The sequence below is a fragment of the Pollicipes pollicipes genome, unplaced genomic scaffold (genome assembly GCF_011947565.3).
Source record: "Pollicipes pollicipes isolate AB1234 unplaced genomic scaffold, Ppol_2.1 Scaffold_4002;HRSCAF=4701_pilon_pilon_pilon, whole genome shotgun sequence".
NCBI classification, from domain to species: Eukaryota; Metazoa; Arthropoda; class Thecostraca; order Pollicipedomorpha; family Pollicipedidae; genus Pollicipes; species Pollicipes pollicipes.
In genome coordinates this window covers 27,847,151-27,864,982 of record NW_023596420.1, presented here as the reverse complement: position 1 = coordinate 27,864,982, position 17,832 = coordinate 27,847,151, and the positions used below count along the sequence as shown (strand labels likewise).

At 56.0% G+C, this 17,832-nt stretch overlaps 1 protein-coding gene and 1 pseudogene across 3 annotated transcripts; one reads left to right on the top strand and one right to left on the bottom strand.

Moving 5' to 3' along the window:
- Positions 1-507: 507 nt before the first annotated feature.
- LOC119094319 (BTB/POZ domain-containing protein 7-like) lies at positions 508-11,065 on the top strand (annotated as a pseudogene).
- A 2,160-nt stretch (positions 11,066-13,225) lies between these two features.
- On the bottom strand, positions 13,226-14,939 carry LOC119093689 (U3 small nucleolar ribonucleoprotein IMP3-like). 3 transcript variants are annotated; one of them, XM_037216691.1, is made up of 2 exons: positions 14,881-14,939; positions 13,226-13,794 (listed from the first exon to the last, which is right to left on the bottom strand). In XM_037216691.1, exon 2 carries the CDS (start codon positions 13,769-13,771, stop codon positions 13,226-13,228), a length of 546 nt encoding a protein of 181 aa, XP_037072586.1. In that variant the 5' UTR covers positions 13,772-13,794; positions 14,881-14,939. The 3 variants fall into 3 exon arrangements, with proteins under 3 accessions (XP_037072586.1, XP_037072587.1, XP_037072585.1); XM_037216692.1 differs by having other exon boundaries at positions 14,923-14,939; XM_037216690.1 differs by having other exon boundaries at positions 14,788-14,905.
- Between the last annotated feature and the right edge of the window lie 2,893 nt (positions 14,940-17,832).

The following is a 17,832-nucleotide window of genomic DNA, read 5'->3' as shown; positions in this document are numbered from 1 at the left end:
AGTTCGCTCACCGTGATGTTATCTACAGTGTGCTAGATTAACAAATTTAAGACAGCGTCATCATATTCCGCCCAATAGCTTCTCAGGTTGAGCAAAATCGAGGCAATGAACTCGTAATCTGTGACAAAACTCCAAGTCGTACGTTGGGGGCGGACATTCCGCACACCGGATCTCGACCTCCTCCGATCCTCCGATAATGCGACGTTGCCGTGCTGGCTGCGGACGGGGAGCGTCGCAATATCGTGCCCTGCTAGTGCCGTCTCCCCCCCCCCCTCCCCCCTGATAGCCGCTCAGTGGGCCTACTCGTGGCCATCAGTCATGCGGCGCGGGGTGCTCCGCAGCCGAGGTGACCCGGTCCTCGCGGGGTGGCCCGGTGTCGGGGTGACCCGGTCCTTGCGGGGTGACCCGGTGCCGACGTGACCTGGTCCTTGCGGGGTGGGCCGGTGCCGGGGTGACCCCGGTCCTTGCGGGGTGGCCCTGTGTTGAGGTGAACCCAGTCCTTGCGGGATGGCCCAGTGCCGAGGTGAGCCAGTCCGTGTCGGGCGGCCCGGTGTCGGGGTGACCCGGTCCTTGCGGGGTGGCCCGGTGTCGGGGTGACCCGGTCCTTGCGGAGTGGCCCAGTGCTGATGTGAGCCAGTCCGTGTAGGACGGCCCAGTGCCGGGATGACGCGGTCCTTGCGGGATGGCCCAGTGCCGAGGTGAGCCAGTCCGTGAAGGGCGGCCCGGTGCCGGGATGACGCGGTCCTTACGGGACGGCCCGGTGCCGAGTGTGACCCCGTTCTGGGCCGTGCTCCAGCCGGCGACAAGAAAGAAGATCGGCGGCTTCGCGACGCTGCGTCGACGGCTGGGCCGGCGGCGGGCGTCACCACAAGACGCAGGACCACGCCAAGGTAGGGGCGCGGCGAGCCGCCTGCTGCGGGGCAACACGGAACGATGCGGGCTGGGGTGAGGACCGCGCGACACAGTGTGTTGTATTGCATTGGAATCGAACCCTATACACGGATTGGCTGTCACGGTTCTACGTCAAACCACTACAGGCGGAGCTAGTAGGTGATTGATAGCATAAAATGCACACGAATAGTACGCACGCCCCTCACGCAACGTATAACACACAGCACAAATCGAAAATCCGCTATTTGAGCAAGAAGCCCTCGCCAGACCCTCCTTGGGCGGTATGTGGTGCGAAGCCGGGTCTGGTGGGTCGGGTGGGGTGTCCTGTGGGCTTATGTCGTGGGGTGTCCGAAGTTCTCTGAAAGGGTGTCGTCCTCCATTGTCTCTCCATCCGATAAGAGGCCGGCCAGTTTCCGGCTCAATAGAGCATGGAAGCGGTTGGGTTTGGTGTGCTCCAGCCGTTGCTCACGTCAAGGCTCTGCGTTAACGGTGAATAGCTGGCTTACGAGTCACTAGACAGTTTCCCGCGTCTTGTCGAAATGCCACCTCCGACGTGAGCCATTCCAGTGGCAAATTTCTCACCTTGCTTATATGGGCATGAAAGCCTGGGCTCATTCGCGTTTTTTGGGCTTCATGCGTGTTAACCTGACGCTGAAAATCAGGTTTGTGCCCCGGTTGTCCTTATCGGGCGTTGACGCTGAGACGGCCCCGCTTGGCTCGCTGCCTTCGTCATAAATCAAGCGCAGAGGCAGCATGTCGTGAGTGATGTGGGAATGGTGACGGCGACGTGCACCGCGACTGCCTCTGTCCAAGGCCGCGCGTGTGCGCGCATGCGGTGTGTGCGGATTGGCTAACCGAGACCGGGTGCGGCAGCTGGCCGGTTGAGACTGTGTTTGCACTACACGACTAGTCCAGACCGCACACGTCAGCTGACCTCGCCCAACTCGCGTATGTCGGCCACCTGACCCCAGCCATAGGGGTGCACCTGGGGACTGTGACCGGGTTTCTTGTGGCGGCCGGCTGTGGCGGGGGCCGTGCGCGTCAGCTGTCCCGCCGTCGGCCGGCGGCGGCTGAGCCAGCTCTGCACGTGTGCGCAGGTGATCCGGGAGTACATCTGCGACTGGCCGCGCGGGACGTGCGCGCCCTCAACGAGGAGTACCGGGCGCTTGGGTCTGATGCGCGAGCTGGCGCAGAGCGCGGCCCGCCGCCCGGCCGCTGGCTTCCTCCTGCCAGCAGGACCCTGTGCGAGCTGTACCAGAGCCGCTACTGTGCCGACGTCGACCTCGTTTACCAGGGCTGTGTCTTCTCCGTGCACAGGTCAGTGGCGCCAGGCGGCAGACGGATGGACGCGCTCGCTCACGGGCCAGTGCTCTGAAATTACAGTGCAGGGATGACGGCTTGGGGTGTTCCAACTTTGTGATGCTACCTTACGCTAGCGATTTTGAGTGTTGCCTGACGGAGTATCCGTACGTGAGTTGATAGAGGTGAGGTGTTGTCAATAGGAATAGTTGGTAAATGATTGGATTTAGCTGATGCTCTTGTTACGCCTAGAAAGTTAAGATATATTTAACTGTGAATTCAGATGACTAAGCAGTGCCTGTGTGTTACACGTGACCGATGACGTAGGCCAGCTTTGTCTGTGTCCTGTTCCTCACCGATATGTGGTCGTCCGGAGTGCATCCGGCTTCAACAGTGACAGCCACAGCGCCGCCCCTCCAGAGGCACGCTCAGAGGCGTCTGACGCCCCTCCGCCACACCAGGTCGATCCTGAGCGCGCGCTGCCCCTACTTCCGCAGCTGCTGAAGGACCAGCCGCGACCGGGCGCGCCCGTGCCCGTCCGGATCCGCACGGCCGGCGTGGACCCGGAGCTGCTGAACGCGCTGCTGCAGTACCTGTACTGCGGCGAGCTCAACTGCTCGGGCCTGCTGTCGGCGGGCGCCGGCCGGCGCCCGCCAGCTGGACGTGTTGGCGCAGCTGGAGGGCCGAATTCGGCGCGCCAAGCGCCGCTCGAGCGCGACATGAAGTACCTGCTGGAGACGGCCGACCTGGCCGAACGCGCTGCTCGTGGTTCCGGCCGGCCGGCGGCGGCGCGCACGACGCGCAATCCGCACTCGTTCGAGTTGCCCTGCCACAAGGCCATCCTGAGCGCGCGCAGCCCCTTCTTCAAGGCGTTCATCGACCGGCGCATGAAGCTGAGCGAGGCGGGCGGCGAGCGCGCGCGTGGCAAGGCGCCCATCCGCATCGAGCTCGACGAGACGGTGCTGCCGCGCCGCTACGCCTACGTGCTGCTAGCGCATCATGTACATGGACAACGGTAGACCCTGAGCCTGATCCTGCACAGTAGCAGCGAGCCGAGCGTGTGCCGGCCCATCAGCCTGGTGGACGAGGCGGTGGAGCTGTACCAGATCGGGCGGTTCGTCGAGCTGGACGTGCTGACGCAGCCAGCGAGGACCTGATCTTGGAGGCGCTCTGCGTGGAGGAGCCTGCCCCGCATCCTGCGCTGGTCGGCAGGAGCCGCACGGCTCGCAGTGGGTGCACCGCCAGGTGAGCGGCTGCCGGCGGCGGCGCACACGTGCTCTGTAACGGTGCTGGATGCCGATGGCCGGTTGGGGCGGATACGTTTCAAACAAGTTACGTTTTGGACATGCTCTTTTCGGTCGTTGCGTCGTTGGGCGTTTGCTCCGCATTTAGCAAGGGCATTTGCTGTGCCGTTCGCTCAACTTTGTTGTCTCACTGACTGCTGTGCTGGCTCTTGCTAGCTCCTCCCACCCGCTCCTCTCTACTGCCAGCTGCATGGGACATGGAAAGGATAGAAAAAAAGAGACAGTCACCCAGTTTTCAAGCCAATTATTGCATTACTTGTATAGTGGATTTACTGTTAAGCTTTCATGAAACGCATGCGCCCCGCCACTCATCCCTACGTTCCCAAACCTCTGCCGATACTTGAACCCCTCAAGCTTTGAGGCAGTATAGCATTAGTGCTTGGCTTTGACCACTCATCCATGCATGGCCGGGAAGCTCACTATGCTGACCGTGCTGACGTACGCGTCCTCCGCCTCATCGTGTGTCGTGTTCCACGCCCCGGAGTCCGCTGCGGCCCCCCCTGCGATGATCCCGACCCTCCCGTCTGGGGTCAGCCGCAGCAGCTACTGTACCCCGGCCCGCCTCCCGCCCGTGCGCGCCCTCTGACGCGGCTCCGGTGCGACCTCAGGCGCTGCAGTTTCTGTGCGAGGAGTTCAGCGCAGTGGTCTGCACGCCGTCGCTGCACGAGCTGTCGCTGTCGCAGCTGGCGGCTGTCGTCAGCTCCGACTTCGTGCAGGCCAGCGAGCTGGAGATCCTGCAGGGGCATCATCCGCTGGAGCGAGCACCAGCTGGTCAGACGCATGGAGGAGCGAGGTGCGTGGCGTCGCCAGCTGCGCGCTCGCGGCGCTCCCCGCGGCGAGAGCGGTCGGACGCCTCCGCCGAGCAGTGCCACCGAGAGCGGGGCGGCGGGCTGATCCTGCGTCTCAACATGGGATTTGAGCTAGTGTGTCACGGCGTGAAGCTTGAGCCGAGCCCGGAAACCTGAAATGTAGGCCCCCAGACACAGAGGATCTCACGACAAAGCTTGCAAATGAGCATGGGGTCCTGGAAGATACTTTCGCAGCATATAACGGATCCCGTTTTCAGGAGTGTTTTCGGGTTTTCCCTCCACAACGGGGCAATATGAGTCCTGACCAAGCAGCCCCTTGTGTAGAATGTCAAATCCAAAGTATTCTCGCAAAATACACAAAGGATTGCTGTATCCTATCAGATGATCAGTGGGGTTGAATGTAATGCAGCAGCATAGGACATAATATTCGGATCCTTGGGCGTGCGGAGAGTTTGCTCAGCGCATGAACGGTAACAGCATTTGGTCATCTGGGGCCTGCCGAATGCCAGAGGGCAATACGTCTCATCAAATCAGCTTGTCAAACCTTACCACCATAATGTAGCTGATGTAGTCACCAGGTTGTCACTATGTCACTATGTTTTTGGTTGTAACTAGTAGTCAATAGGTTGACATAAGTTCTTCATGCCGTGCTGGTGTGCGGTTAAGCTGTTGGGCGGTCTGTGCGAATAACTGTAGTTCCGAGACATACATTTGGAAGATTGGACAGCTCCTATCCAGGATTTGCTTTGAACAAATGTAATAGGCTGCCTGTTAACCTTAGTCCCGAAAGATCCAGTAGCCAAAGTTGAAAGCTGACACTTCAGGGTAGGGAAAGGCCTTGCAGCTACACTGAGATGGCGCATATTTGATCGCGAAGAATCCCACAAAAAAGCATCTATAGACGGCGCTGATGGAAACTTATATATTTAACACCAACACCACCCATGCCAGTGTTCCAAGGAGCGACTACCATCACTACCATTCCGTAGGTGGAGGTATAGTCTTCGGAATATTTGGGATGAGGTGTTAGTACAGGATATGGAGTGCGTTCTCAGATGCTTCAGAGGGCCAATTAGCACCGTGTGATATTTGGATATTTGGGATGAAGTGTTAATACAGGATATGGAGCAGGATTCTCAGATGCTTCAGAGGGCCAATTAGCACCATGTGATATTTGGATATTTGGGGATGAAGTGTTAATACAGGATATGGAGTAGCATTCTCAGATGCTGCAGAGGGCCAATTAGCACCGTGTGATATTTGGATATTTGGGATGAAGTGTTAATACAGGATATGGAGTAGCGTTCTCAGATGCTTCAGAGGGCCAATTAGCACCGTGTGATATTGGATATTTGGGATGAAGTGTTAGTACAGGATATGGAGTAGCGTTCTCAGATGCATCAGAGAGCCAATTAGCACCGTGTGATATTTGGATATTTGGGATGAGGTGTTAGTACAGGATATGGAGTAGCATTCTCAGATGCTTCAGAGGGCCAATTAGCACCGTGTGATGTTTGGATATTTGGGATGAAGTGTTAATACAGGATATGGAGTAGCGTTCTCAGATGCTTCAGAGGGCCAATTAGCACCGTGTGATATTTGGATATTTGGGATGAAGTGTTAGTACAGGATATGGAGTAGCGTTCTCAGATGCTCAGAGGGCCAATTAGCACCGTGTGATATTTGGATATTTGGGATGAAAGTGTTAATACAGGATATGGAGTAGCGTTCTCAGATGCTTCAGAGGGCCAATTAGCACCGTGTGATATTTGGATATTTGGGATGAAGTGTTAATACAGGATATGGAGTAGCGTTCTCAGATGCTTCAGAGGGCCCATTAGCACCTGAGGACGGCCTCAGAAAGACGAGGCGTTGTATGCAAACTAACAGTGTTGACGACGGATGTGTTGTGAGCTTTTTCAATATGGCCGTGCCATTCAACAAAGTCAAAACGGCCCGTAATTGTGCCACTGCTGTGAATGACGCGGTTATTAATGTCAGATGGAACTATTTGTGTTATGTGTTTGTAGGACAACGTTACCTCCGTACGCACAAGTTGTTCGGGGATTGCGCAAAAAATCGTTTCTTTGTGCGGGTCTTAAATGGATTAGAATTGGTTAGCAGAATCTGTGCGTGAACTTAACTACTGAACGATGTAGATTTACAATTCAAGATACAAATAGGTTGCTTTACTTCGCCATCAAACTTGCTGTGCTATACAATTCTGCACATGGATGCAAAATTATGGCTAAAAATGGAAATGAACGACTTGCGACGCAAAGGCACATAGATCAGCATAACATTAGCATCTAGTCGGCACAACTTGTGTAGGTGATAACTTTTAACAAAATGCGGCACTGGCCTCGGGTCGGCGCGCTGGTCCGGGTCTTGTGGCCCGGCCGTGTTCCGCTCTCTCTCCGTTGCCGATCGTCGGCCGGTGTTCTCCGGAGGCCGGCTGAGCACCGCAGCACCGTCACTGTGCCGACAGAGCCGAACCTGCTGTCGCACACGGCCCACTCTGTGACCAAGAAGGGTGTGAAGCGGCGCGAGCTGAGCGACGCCGAGCTGCGCGAGGTGATGGCGCCGCTGCTGCCGCACCTGCGGCTCGACCACCTGCTGCCCGTCGACCACGACACGGTCACAGCCGCCATCCGGCGCGGCCTCATCAGCATCCCGCCCGTCGCACATGATCGGCGAGGACACCAGCAGCCGGTGCGTGGCGGCGGGGGGTGGGAGCCGGGGTTGTCGCCGGGGCGGGGCGCGACAGACGGGGATGACGGCTCGGGGAGAATGACCGCCTGGCTGTATGTGATGGCTGCCGCGAGGCGGCACCTTGTGAGCAAGGCAGCTTGTCTGACCGGCTGCATATGGGAACTGTTGCGAAGCATAAGTGACGCGTCGTAGAACAGTGCCTGGCTGACAGGTCCCAGCTAACCCCATCGACTGCAGCCAGTCAACTCTAATACCAGTCTGTCGTGGAGCAGTGCCTGACGGACAGGTCCCAGCTAACCCCATCAACAGCAGCCAGTCAACTCTAACACCAGTCTGTCGTGGAGCAGTATCTGACTGGCAGGTCCCAGCTAACCCCATTGACAGCAGTCAGTCGACTCTAACACCAGTCTTCTGTGATCGTGACACTGCGAGTTGGTCGGTCTCGCTGCACCCTTTCCGGTATGTCGTCGGGATGCTTCCAGAGGCGCGTTACCGCCGCCCACTGCCTGAACACGCCACTGTTCGTCTCGACTTTGTTAGTGTCGTGAGTCGACAGCACCCTGTGGCCGTCCAGACCCTCCCCAGCGCCCCCGAGCCAGTGGTGCCCTCTGAGCGCACGCCTCCGGCGCCGACAGGGCCCGCTCCTGGTTCCGGGGCAAGCGAAAACGCGGCGAGTACGTGCGGCCGCGCTACTTCCTGCCCTACGTGGAGGAGGTCAAGGTCAGATCGGTGAGTGGCCCTCGACTCGGCGGGTGACCAGACAAGTTTGCTCTGTGGAGGCCGAAGTTGGATTGGTGGGTGGCTCGGGACGCTGCTGGTGGTCCATGTGGTTCCGAGCTGTGTCGAGACGGCGTGATTTTGTAATGCGTAGGTTGGAAGCATGGCCACATTTCGATCTGACGTGATAATGGATGATTGCCGGTGGCAGAAACTTGGAATGACATAGCTTTCATTAATATCGCGGGCCGTAAAAAAACAATTAAGTCACATAGTTAAAACTGCTGTATTCGGAGTTCCCAATGGTGTTTTTAATGTACCCCGCAAACAAAATAGCTCTGGGGTTCTCCACATGGGTCAGAGTCAGAAATATTACCATATGGCGCTCGCCGTTCCCCCCACCCCGCCCCCACTCTCCCCCGCCTGGTGTGCGTCCCCGAGCCCTGCCCGGTCTGATGGGCGTCCTGCCGCCAGGCGATGCTCGAGAGTCACCTGGGCAACGAGTACGGTACGGGCGTGTTCCACTACCAGCACAGCGTGGCGGCCACCATCCCGGACGCGCTGTACATGGTGGACGGCGAGGCGCACGCAAGCGCCGCCGACGCCGACTCCTCTGCCGGCGAGGACGATATTCCCGGTGAGGCCCCGTCCGAGCCAGCACCGGTGGGCGGACGGCAGCGCTGGCCGAATGAAGCGTCGGTCTTGTCTGCGTTGTCGGAGGGCTGGTTCAAGTCGCCTGCCGCGGACTGTTGTGCTGCCGAAATGACGTAGTGTGGCCTGATGGTGGACGCCGCTAGGCAGTCGGGTTAGAAGTGATTGTCTACGTTTATGTGCTAGTACCCTTGCGCCATGTCGGCACCACAGGAGCTCGCGGTAGTTGATGTGAAGGAAGACGGCCCATGTCATCATCATCCTTTTAGAAATTGTTTGTGTAAGAAACCCAGCGATACGCCCTATTTTGGAGCAAACACTCACACATAACATCAGCGGTTCAGACTTGGTGGAGTGTTGACACTGCTTTCCGAGTTGGTGAAGTGTTGAGGCTGTTCGTGTCGTCGTAGGTGGTGCAGTATCCCTCTTACGTACCCTCCCTGTGACGTGAGCTCTTTCGACCTCACTGTGACATACCTTCGACCTCGACCTGTTTGTGATATGTGATTTTGCGTGCCTCATTCCTGTTCACTTTGTCCATCCTGGAGTTTGACCCCCTCCTCCTTCTGTATGGTAAGCCTGCATCCTTTCCGTGACTAGCGTCTGGTTGATCTCTACTCCCGTCTGCCCTGTCGCCAGCACGCATCTGTTCCCGTTTCCCGTGTGCCTCATGATGCCTGGTCACAGCGTCGTTCCGTTACAGTGGCGCCGCGGGCCGACATCCTGTCGGCGATGCTGCAGCGACAGCGCGAGCTGCAGGCGTCCGGCCTCTACCAGCGCGCCAGCACGTGCCTGCTGCTGACGAGCCGGCGCGCGTGCGCCGCCAGGTCGGCCTGCAGGTGGTGCGCGAGTACGGCCTGCCCGACTGTATGGTGCGGGTGCTGCAGGTCAGTCGCTGCCCCGCCCGCGCCGAGGCCACCAGGGCGCGCCTGATGCCTGCCGGACGGCTGATGCTGCGCCCGCAACACGGGATCATTACACGTGTTTTCCATTGCTGTTCGGCTGTGTTCCATTGCTGTTCGGTGTGATGTACTGAGCCGGTGCCGCTGCACAGCTGTGCTTTGTTTTTGGGACTGGGTTGTAGTGGGGTGGTTTGTATTGCTGGGCTGATTTGGTCGCTCCATTCGTGGTTCCCTAGTGTCCCATACCCTGGGCGTTAGTCGTCTCTTGATCGCTGACATGCCTCCACAGTGTCTGATCCCTGACATGCTTCTACAGTGTCTGATCCCTGACACGCCTCTGCGGTGACACCGATCTGTGACATGCCTCTACAGTGTCAGATCCCTGACACACCTGTGCAGTGCCCCTGATCTGTGACATGCCTCTACAGTGTCTGATCCCTGACACGCCTCTACAGTGTCCCTGATCCCTGACATGCCTCTGCAGTGTCCCTGATCCCTGACACGCCTCTGCAGTGTCCCTGATCTCTGACATGCCTCTACGGTGTCTGATCCCTGACACGCCTCTACAGTGTCCCTGATCCCTGACACGCCTCTGCAGTGTCCCCTGATCCCTGACACGCCTCTGCAGTGTCCCTGATCCCTGGCACGCCTCTGCAGTGTCCCTTTATCCCTGACACGCCTTTGCGATGCCGCGCAGGAGGCGAGCCGGCGCAGCGAGGGTCAGCTGACTGTGACGCAGGCCGGCAGCCGGTGGCGCTCCACCAACGACCTGCCGCGACACTGCCTGCTCACCTTCCCGGAGCCGGAGCCGGCCCAGTTCCGCACCCTGGACGTGAGTCAGCCGGCCGCCGGCTGCACCGCCGCGCGCGGCGTCGGCACGGCCGTCTCCCCCAGCGGCGGGGCGGCACTTTCAGTACATGTTTCGTTGCGTTGTGTGTTTTGCTGTCCGCTGGCGATGCATTCTTTGCTTCACCGCGGTGGTATGGGTTTATCGATGTGGGTCCAGTTTTTGCCGTGGGGCTGCGGCGTGTGACGTTAGCAGTTAATAGGGATGATATTTTGTAACATTTACTTAATCGACGATCATTTGATATGAATTAGTTACTAGCCATGTTCATGGCAAATTGATTAGCTGACATGCTGTATGGTTCTCCTGATTGTATCCCGGAACTTTGGGATTATGATTCGGACGTGGTATGAAACATTCTGTCACTGCGAATTGTTGAAGCATGATGGCACACAACACAGCAAGTAGTTTATCACCTCCTGTAGTAACACAACTCAATGTTCATCAACACTTCGTATGCACGTATGTACGTATGCACAGCACACGTTCTGGTATGTTGCTAATAAATCATGTGATGGGAGCAACGGCCATTATAGATCCGTCGCTGCTATCGTTCACGTCGCGTCATGGGTGACCATGTTGGATGTCAGTCCACCTTTCGCACCGCATGGTCTTTCTGTTGCGTGTCCAACCACGCAGTGATACGAGTATCCCCCTCGCACGCTCCGCCTGCGCTGTCTCACACCGTTTTTGCCCCCCCCCCCCCCCCTCCCCTGCCCGTCTCGCTGTCCCGCCTGTTGACGGCGGATGACGCCGCCGTGGCGCCGGCAGCTGGAGGCGCTGAACCTGCGCGAGCCGGGCCACCTGTCGACCATGCCGGACGTGGCGCTGGCCACGGGCACGCTGCCGCGCCAGCGCTCGCTGCGCCAGATGCGCGAGCGCGAGCTGGAGCTGGACCTGGGCGACGGCACGCGCCACTACCAGAGCCACTGACGGCCGGCGCCGGACGTGTGCGTCTGCACCTGCAACCCTGCAGTGACGCGACTCCACGTCCGGCCGACCGCGCCGCCGCCGCCGCCGCCGCGACCGACGCCGCCGCCGACGACGACATCACCACATTGTAGATCTCATCCATTGTGCGCCTTACCTGCTGCCATATTCGCTGCCGCCGCCGGCGCCGGGCGGCGTGCGCGGCGCCGCGGGAGGAGTACAAAGCCGTCGCCCGGGCCGGCTGCGGGCCCGCGCGCCGCCTCTCTCCTCGTCTGCGCGCGCCTGGTCCGCCCGGCGGCCGGCAGGCGTGGGCCGCGCGCGCGCGCCTCGTGCCGATCGCTCTCTCCTGTCGCGACAGACAGCTGCTCTACCTCTCACGGTGACGGGCTGCTGCGCGCACGTGCTCGTGCGCCCGCTCTGCGCGCGGACCACTGGTGCGTCAGTGGCGAGCGCCGGTGGAGACCCGGAGCGCCGGGCGACGCCGCCGCCGGCGCCGGCCCGCGAGCGGCCGTGTGATTCACGTTTTGCCAGCTGCAATATGCCGGCGCGCTCCTGTCGCGCCCGGCTCTGTTGACCGCTCGGCGTTCACTGGTGATTTCGTTGTGCCCCAGATGTGATAGTGTGCAGTTTTCATACCTATACATATATATCTGTGTGTTTTGTGCGTACGCGTGCGTGTCATGTGTTTTGTGCTCCACGGTCTGTCGTGGTTTTTGCCCGGTATTGGCCTTGCTCGCCGCAGGGGTCTGCAGCGTGGACCCCTCGCGAGCATTCCTCACGAACACCGAACAAATGTTATCCACTCAAATGACGATCGACCAAATAGCCTCCCTCCGCACCTGATTTCACGGTTGTGTTCTGGCGGGATGTGTGCGGCGTCCGCGCGCCGGCGGCAGCGGACCGCCCCCGTCGCGTCGCGATCGCCGCGCGGCGCGGCGGGCCGTTGCGCTCCGGCGGCACCGGTGTTCACCGGCGCGCGGCTCGGCCAGAGCGAGCAGCGACCACTAACCCGTTCCGTGCGCACGGGCAGGCCCGAGTGTGTGCGACAGTGACGCGGCTTACGCTGAGGGCGTGTGTGAGCCGGGCCCCCCGTGCCGCGATCGCTGATTGGTCGGAGAGGGCCGGCCGACTGCCGCCTCGCTGAGGGCCACTGCGACACGTAACACTGGTTTGTATTACACCGTATTCACTTATCGCTTGCTGTTGGTATATACGTTGTAGTCCTTGTACAATTGCTGCGACTTTAGGATCAATACAATACTTATATTCACGTATGCACAATGCTTTTGGCGTGGGTGCTGGTGTGTTGGTCAGAAATCTGCGACGGAGGTCCCCAAGCAGCTTGGGGTCTCAGTTGGGGAGCGACCCTCCCCAAATCATGAGCCTTGGCATTCCGTCCACATTCGGCGTCGGTTTGGGCTCGGGGATGGCTGTCAGCGGTTCCGGCCTTGCACTGGCGAATTCAGTGGGAATGTCGATATGAAATGGTCCCGATCGCACCAGCGGACTGTTGGTGATGGAGAGCCTTCCCATGTCAATGCCAATCAAACCGCTGGAGGGTATTTCATGTCATGCATCAGCTAGCTTTGACCAGGACACCGCCTAGCTGTAGCTTTTGTAAAGAAAGTTCGACAAGCTACACAGCTGATACTATAGACAACGCGCAAAGCCCCTCAGGTCTGCGTTATTCCCTGGAGAAAGACTGAAGAACACAACGGACATTTGTGACAAGAACCTTGTGTCTGCTCGGTTGCGGTTCCGTAATATTGCGGGCGCTAGCCTCGGCCGCTGGAGCTCAAACCTCTGCTCCCAAAAGAAAGATCACTTTTAAAGGAGGACGCCCAGCATCGCCGGAACCTACTGAAGACCGTGGTCCCTTTTCAACGGGGTCATTCTACCCGGGTTGGAAATACACACCGCGACTGCGGAGCCATTTAGCCCCACGCAGGAGTGTCCCGCCTGACTTCTGCATGCGTCAAGTGACACAACTCACATCAGTGAACACACATTTTATATTCATGACAGCACATCTGGCGAGACATTCACTGATGACAGTACAACCACCCAGGAGCAACAGTCCCCCATCGGTAACGTCAGCATCGCTGCCGTGACCAAGCCCGACACTCACAAACACCGGCGAGGGCATCACCATCATCGAAACCACTACAATTCAAAATCGTCCCGCAGTTCGTTGTACTCCTGTACGTGTTTTCGGATGGCAGACGCGTCCACCCAGGTCAGGAAGTCCTCCATGTTCCTCGTGACGAAGAACGCCGGGTCCTTGACCACCTCAGGACCAATGCGCACGTGTCCCTGCTCCACGAACTGCGTGGCCATTTTGACCGTGGGCGCCATCTTAAGGCGCACCATGAGCACAGGCAGGCGTCGTCGGCAGAAAGACGACGCCGTCACCTTGTCCACCAGCTCCAGGTTCCACTTGGTTGGGATCAGGCCCATCTGGTAGGCCTTTTCGATCAGCTGTGCGGAGGCCTCCACCCGGAACTTATCCTTTGGGTCGAGGTTCCGTATTTTGCGGGCGATCTCTCGGATCTGGCGAGCCAGCTTGTTGTACTTTGTGTAGTCATCCCGTTTCTTTATCTGGAACTTACGTAAGATCTTGGCTTCGTGCAGTGTGTTGTCTGCTTCCCATGATATGAAATCTACCTTCTTGAGCAATCTCTGCTCATGATACTTTAGCTTTCTAACCATGATTTTCTATGTTGCAATAATATCTGCAGAATAAATAAAACATAGTCATTGGAAGTCTTCAGGCTGATATGGAACTGAGCAACAGGATGTTACAGACAGTGGAATCATTGGATATTTAAGGGGGTAGACAATGTTGTAAGTAGAACAGACATAAGGACACAACAATCAAGACACTTCATAAGCAAATATGTATTATTTTAATTCCTCTACTTATTTTTGTCACTAATAAGTGCTAGCAACCCTCTAAATGATTGCTGCACCAGATGGTATACTATCAGGTTCATGGCAAATATCATATCCATATGATTTGGTTGTCACCTCAAGTAGGAGTACAATGGGTGTGAGTGTAACAAACAAATATTTTTAGGAATTAGGAAACCCAGCAAGGGGCCATCAAACCAGCAATAAGTATCACACATTGGCACAGGTCCACTATCCCACCAAGCTACCAAATGTCAAAATGTGGCATGTCAAGAGGCTTTCATGATATTGCTTCCCCTCCAATGCTCATGAGGATAGTGCTTATTTCTTAAAACTGGAAGGAAAACACACCCTCCAATTTCATGCAGTGGAGGGCACATATGCCAACACAGGCATGTTCTTATACACACCCAGCCTGTGGACTATGGCAAGCATGCCAACAAGATGTTTAAGATACACATCACCCTGCCACAAATAGAATGACAAACTGCCCAATTTGGAGCAAACATTGCTAACCTTACCTTCCCCCAAAAATACAAATGTCGAATCAGATTTGGTTATTTTCTATGATCTCAGCAGTCACTTTATACCAACATAACACGTGCTAATTGCCATAGACATTCCAATTAATATTTCCACCCCAAATCTTTGATAATCCACATTTGATGCTTTTGACAGTTGCCCTAGATTGCAGGTTATGTCCCACCTCTGTAACAACGAGATCTCTGAAATGAGAAATCTGTAATGCTTTGCAAACCGGACTACCATGTCTTCCAAAGCTTAGGATTGGTTCCCTGGCAATAGAAATTACGTACCTGCTTGGAAGCTACACTTTTCTACAAGAAAAGACCGCTTCCACCTACCGCACCTCTCTTTCTCACGAACGAGCAAAACTATACTTAACTTACGGGGCTAATAGATTCCTACTCCCCGAGAGCGGCGGCACGAACCTGGACACCACGATCCATGCTCGCTATTGATGCAATCTGTGACGCACATGTGCGCCATGATTCCCAGCCGATATAAACTCGTCAGCTTTTAAAAATTAAATGACGTCATAAACGTAAGTTGTTACAAGGCACTTACTTGACGAGTGGGTGCCACGATATTCTTTTGATAAATGCATGTATTCAAAATATAAATACGTCTATCTATTCATTCTCCTAGTTATTTCAACCAGGATTGGAGTTATTGCTAGGACCTTACATGTACGTCATGATAACCTCAATTAAACTGCATACTTCGAGAGCCCCCATCTCTGTCTTGTTGATATGCATCAGGTGCAGAGGAAATGTGTATAAATGCTCTAAGCCATAAATAACCGTGTTGCAGGGGCGGATCCAGAGGGGGGCACGGACTTTGACCCCCATTGGGCCCCGAAGGAGCCCACTGGCTCGGAAGGGGGTCCATAGCCGGCCGAAGATGTGAGTTTTTTTTAAACACAAAAACGCAACAAACTGGGGATCTCCGGACTTCCAGGCGACCAAAAAACAGCTGAAAGCAAAAGTGAAGGGCCTGCGAAAAGTCCAAAATATTATCCAATGATTGGAAAAGCTCTGAACTGTACACTTGAAGCCCCATTGCACTGTCTAGGGGCTCATACTGTTTCCGGGAGACCCATATGCCCACTTGCAGGATCATATCGATAGTTAATGAGCATTCCGCGTTTCCTTTCATCTCTTTGCAGTTGCTCGGAGGACCCTACGCTGTTGTTGGGGACCTTCCTGTTAGTGTGCCGTTGCACTCCCGTCAATCACGGGCCCTTCCACGGATTTTTTCCATTCGCCAGAGAGGCCCTGTGAGCTATAGCTGGGGTTCCACATCTAACCTGCCGGGTATTATCGGGTGCCCAGGGGGCTCTTTAAGTGGGTCTCGGTAAACCTACCGACACACAGCTCCATGGGCTCTCTACATTAGTCTAAGAACGTTTACAATCTCTGTCACTTGCTTAGTTCCCTACACTCTTGTCAGGAGCATCTGAACGACCTGGTTGGGCACACTCAGTCGTTCGGGAACACCGCATTACTAGGTCTGTGTATTTATTTTCCGAATGGGGGCCCTACGCTCTTGTGGGGAGACATCTGATAACCTGCTCGAGGCACATTCGATCGTTCGGGGGCCCTCCTACATTGGGCCTTGGGCAGGGCTATTGAATGGGGCCCTACGCACTTGTCGGGGGGGCCCCTCTGTTCGCCTCCTCGACCACACTGATCGGGGGCCCTGCACATTGGTTCTTAATGTTTGAATTAAGCACCCTCTGCTCCTATCGAGGTCATCTGATAACCTGCTCGGATACACTTTCATCTTTCGGGGACCCTCCGCACCGGGTTTTGGCTGTCTCGTACTTGAATTGAGGGCCTTACGCTCCTGTGTGGTCTATTCTGATAAGATGCTCGGACCCTTTCGATCGTGGAGACCTCTACATCTTGTTTTGGACATTTCCTTTTTGAATGGAGGGCCCTTCGCTCTTTTCGGGGGCCCTATCTGCCCTAACCTGCTCTGGCACACCCGATCATTCCGGGACTCTCTGCATTGAATCTTGGGTACTTCCTATTTAAATGGAGGCTCCTACGCTCTTGATGGGGACCCTATATTTTAACCTGCTCGGGCACACTTGATCGTTGGGAGCCCTACATATTTTGTCGTAAGTATTTCTTACTTAAATGGATGGTCCTATGTCTTGGCGGGTCCCATCTATAAAGCTGCTCGGGCCAGTGGCGGATAGACAGAGGGGCGAGGCACGAGATCATCTCCCCATGGACCATACCGAGAGGACCTAAAGGCTCCGAAAGGACCCATAACCGGCCGAACAGACGCAGTTTTCTTACAAAAATTAGACGCCTTTGGACCTACAGACGACCAAAAACAATTGCTAGCAAAAGTAAGAGCTCATGATCAGACGAAGTTTATTCTTTCCTGATTGAGCAGGTGTTGCTGGGGGGGGGGGGAGTTTTGGGGCTCATTACGCTGCCCAGAGACGTTACGCTGCTGCCCGGACCCCATATGTCCACTTAACGGGTCAATCTGATCGCTAAGGAGCTTTCCATGTTGCCTTTGATCTCTGAATTTTTTCGTAGGGCCAAACTCTGCTGTTGGAATGTTATCTGCTCCATGCCTGGGCACTCTTGATCGAGCAGGTTTTCCTCGGCGTATTTTTTTTTTCTCATTTGCCCGAAAGGCTCTAAACGCTTTTACGGGGCGCCCATATGCCAGAGTGCACTCAGTTGCTCAGGGGCCCTTCATATTAGTCCCTGGTTCTTTCCACTTGCTTGGAGGGCCTTGTGCTGTTGCTGGGGCCCTTGGTAGGGTAGGGCACCGAGACACCCGATGTTCAGGGCCCTCTACCTTGATCGAGGGATCTTTCCCTTTGATCTCAAATGCAGAGGACTCTCCACTCCTATCGAGGCTCTTTCCTTTAACGTGCTCGTACACTTTTGATAGCACAGGGGTATTAATTCATGGTCTTGGGTAACTCCCCTTTGCTCAGAGGGTCTTGTGCTCTGGGTGGGGCACATATGTCAGCCTGCGTGGGGACAACGATCATTTAGGGGCCCACCACATTGGTCTTGGGTTCTTTTTTATTGCTCTGAGGATCCTGCACTTGTTGACGGGAGCCACATTGTTTGCCTCCCGCGGCACCCACGATCGCTCGGTTTCGTCTCAATTGCCCTTGGCGCCTTCGCCCTTAGAGCAGTGGTTGGATATGTGCCGATAAATTTTCACGCGCAATTGCCCGAACGTAATTTTGCATGCCGCCGGCGTCGTATGTGTCATTTTCATTGACTATTCAGTGTGTAACACTTGTACTAGTGCATCACGTTCTTAACATATTTCGAATGTTATGATACGTTGTACTCCTT

Excerpts from the sequence above, each read along its gene's own strand:
- LOC119093689 (XM_037216691.1), bottom strand. The coding sequence starts at position 13,771 with ATGGTTAGAAAGCTAAAGTATCATGAGCAGAGATTGCTCAAGAAGGTA.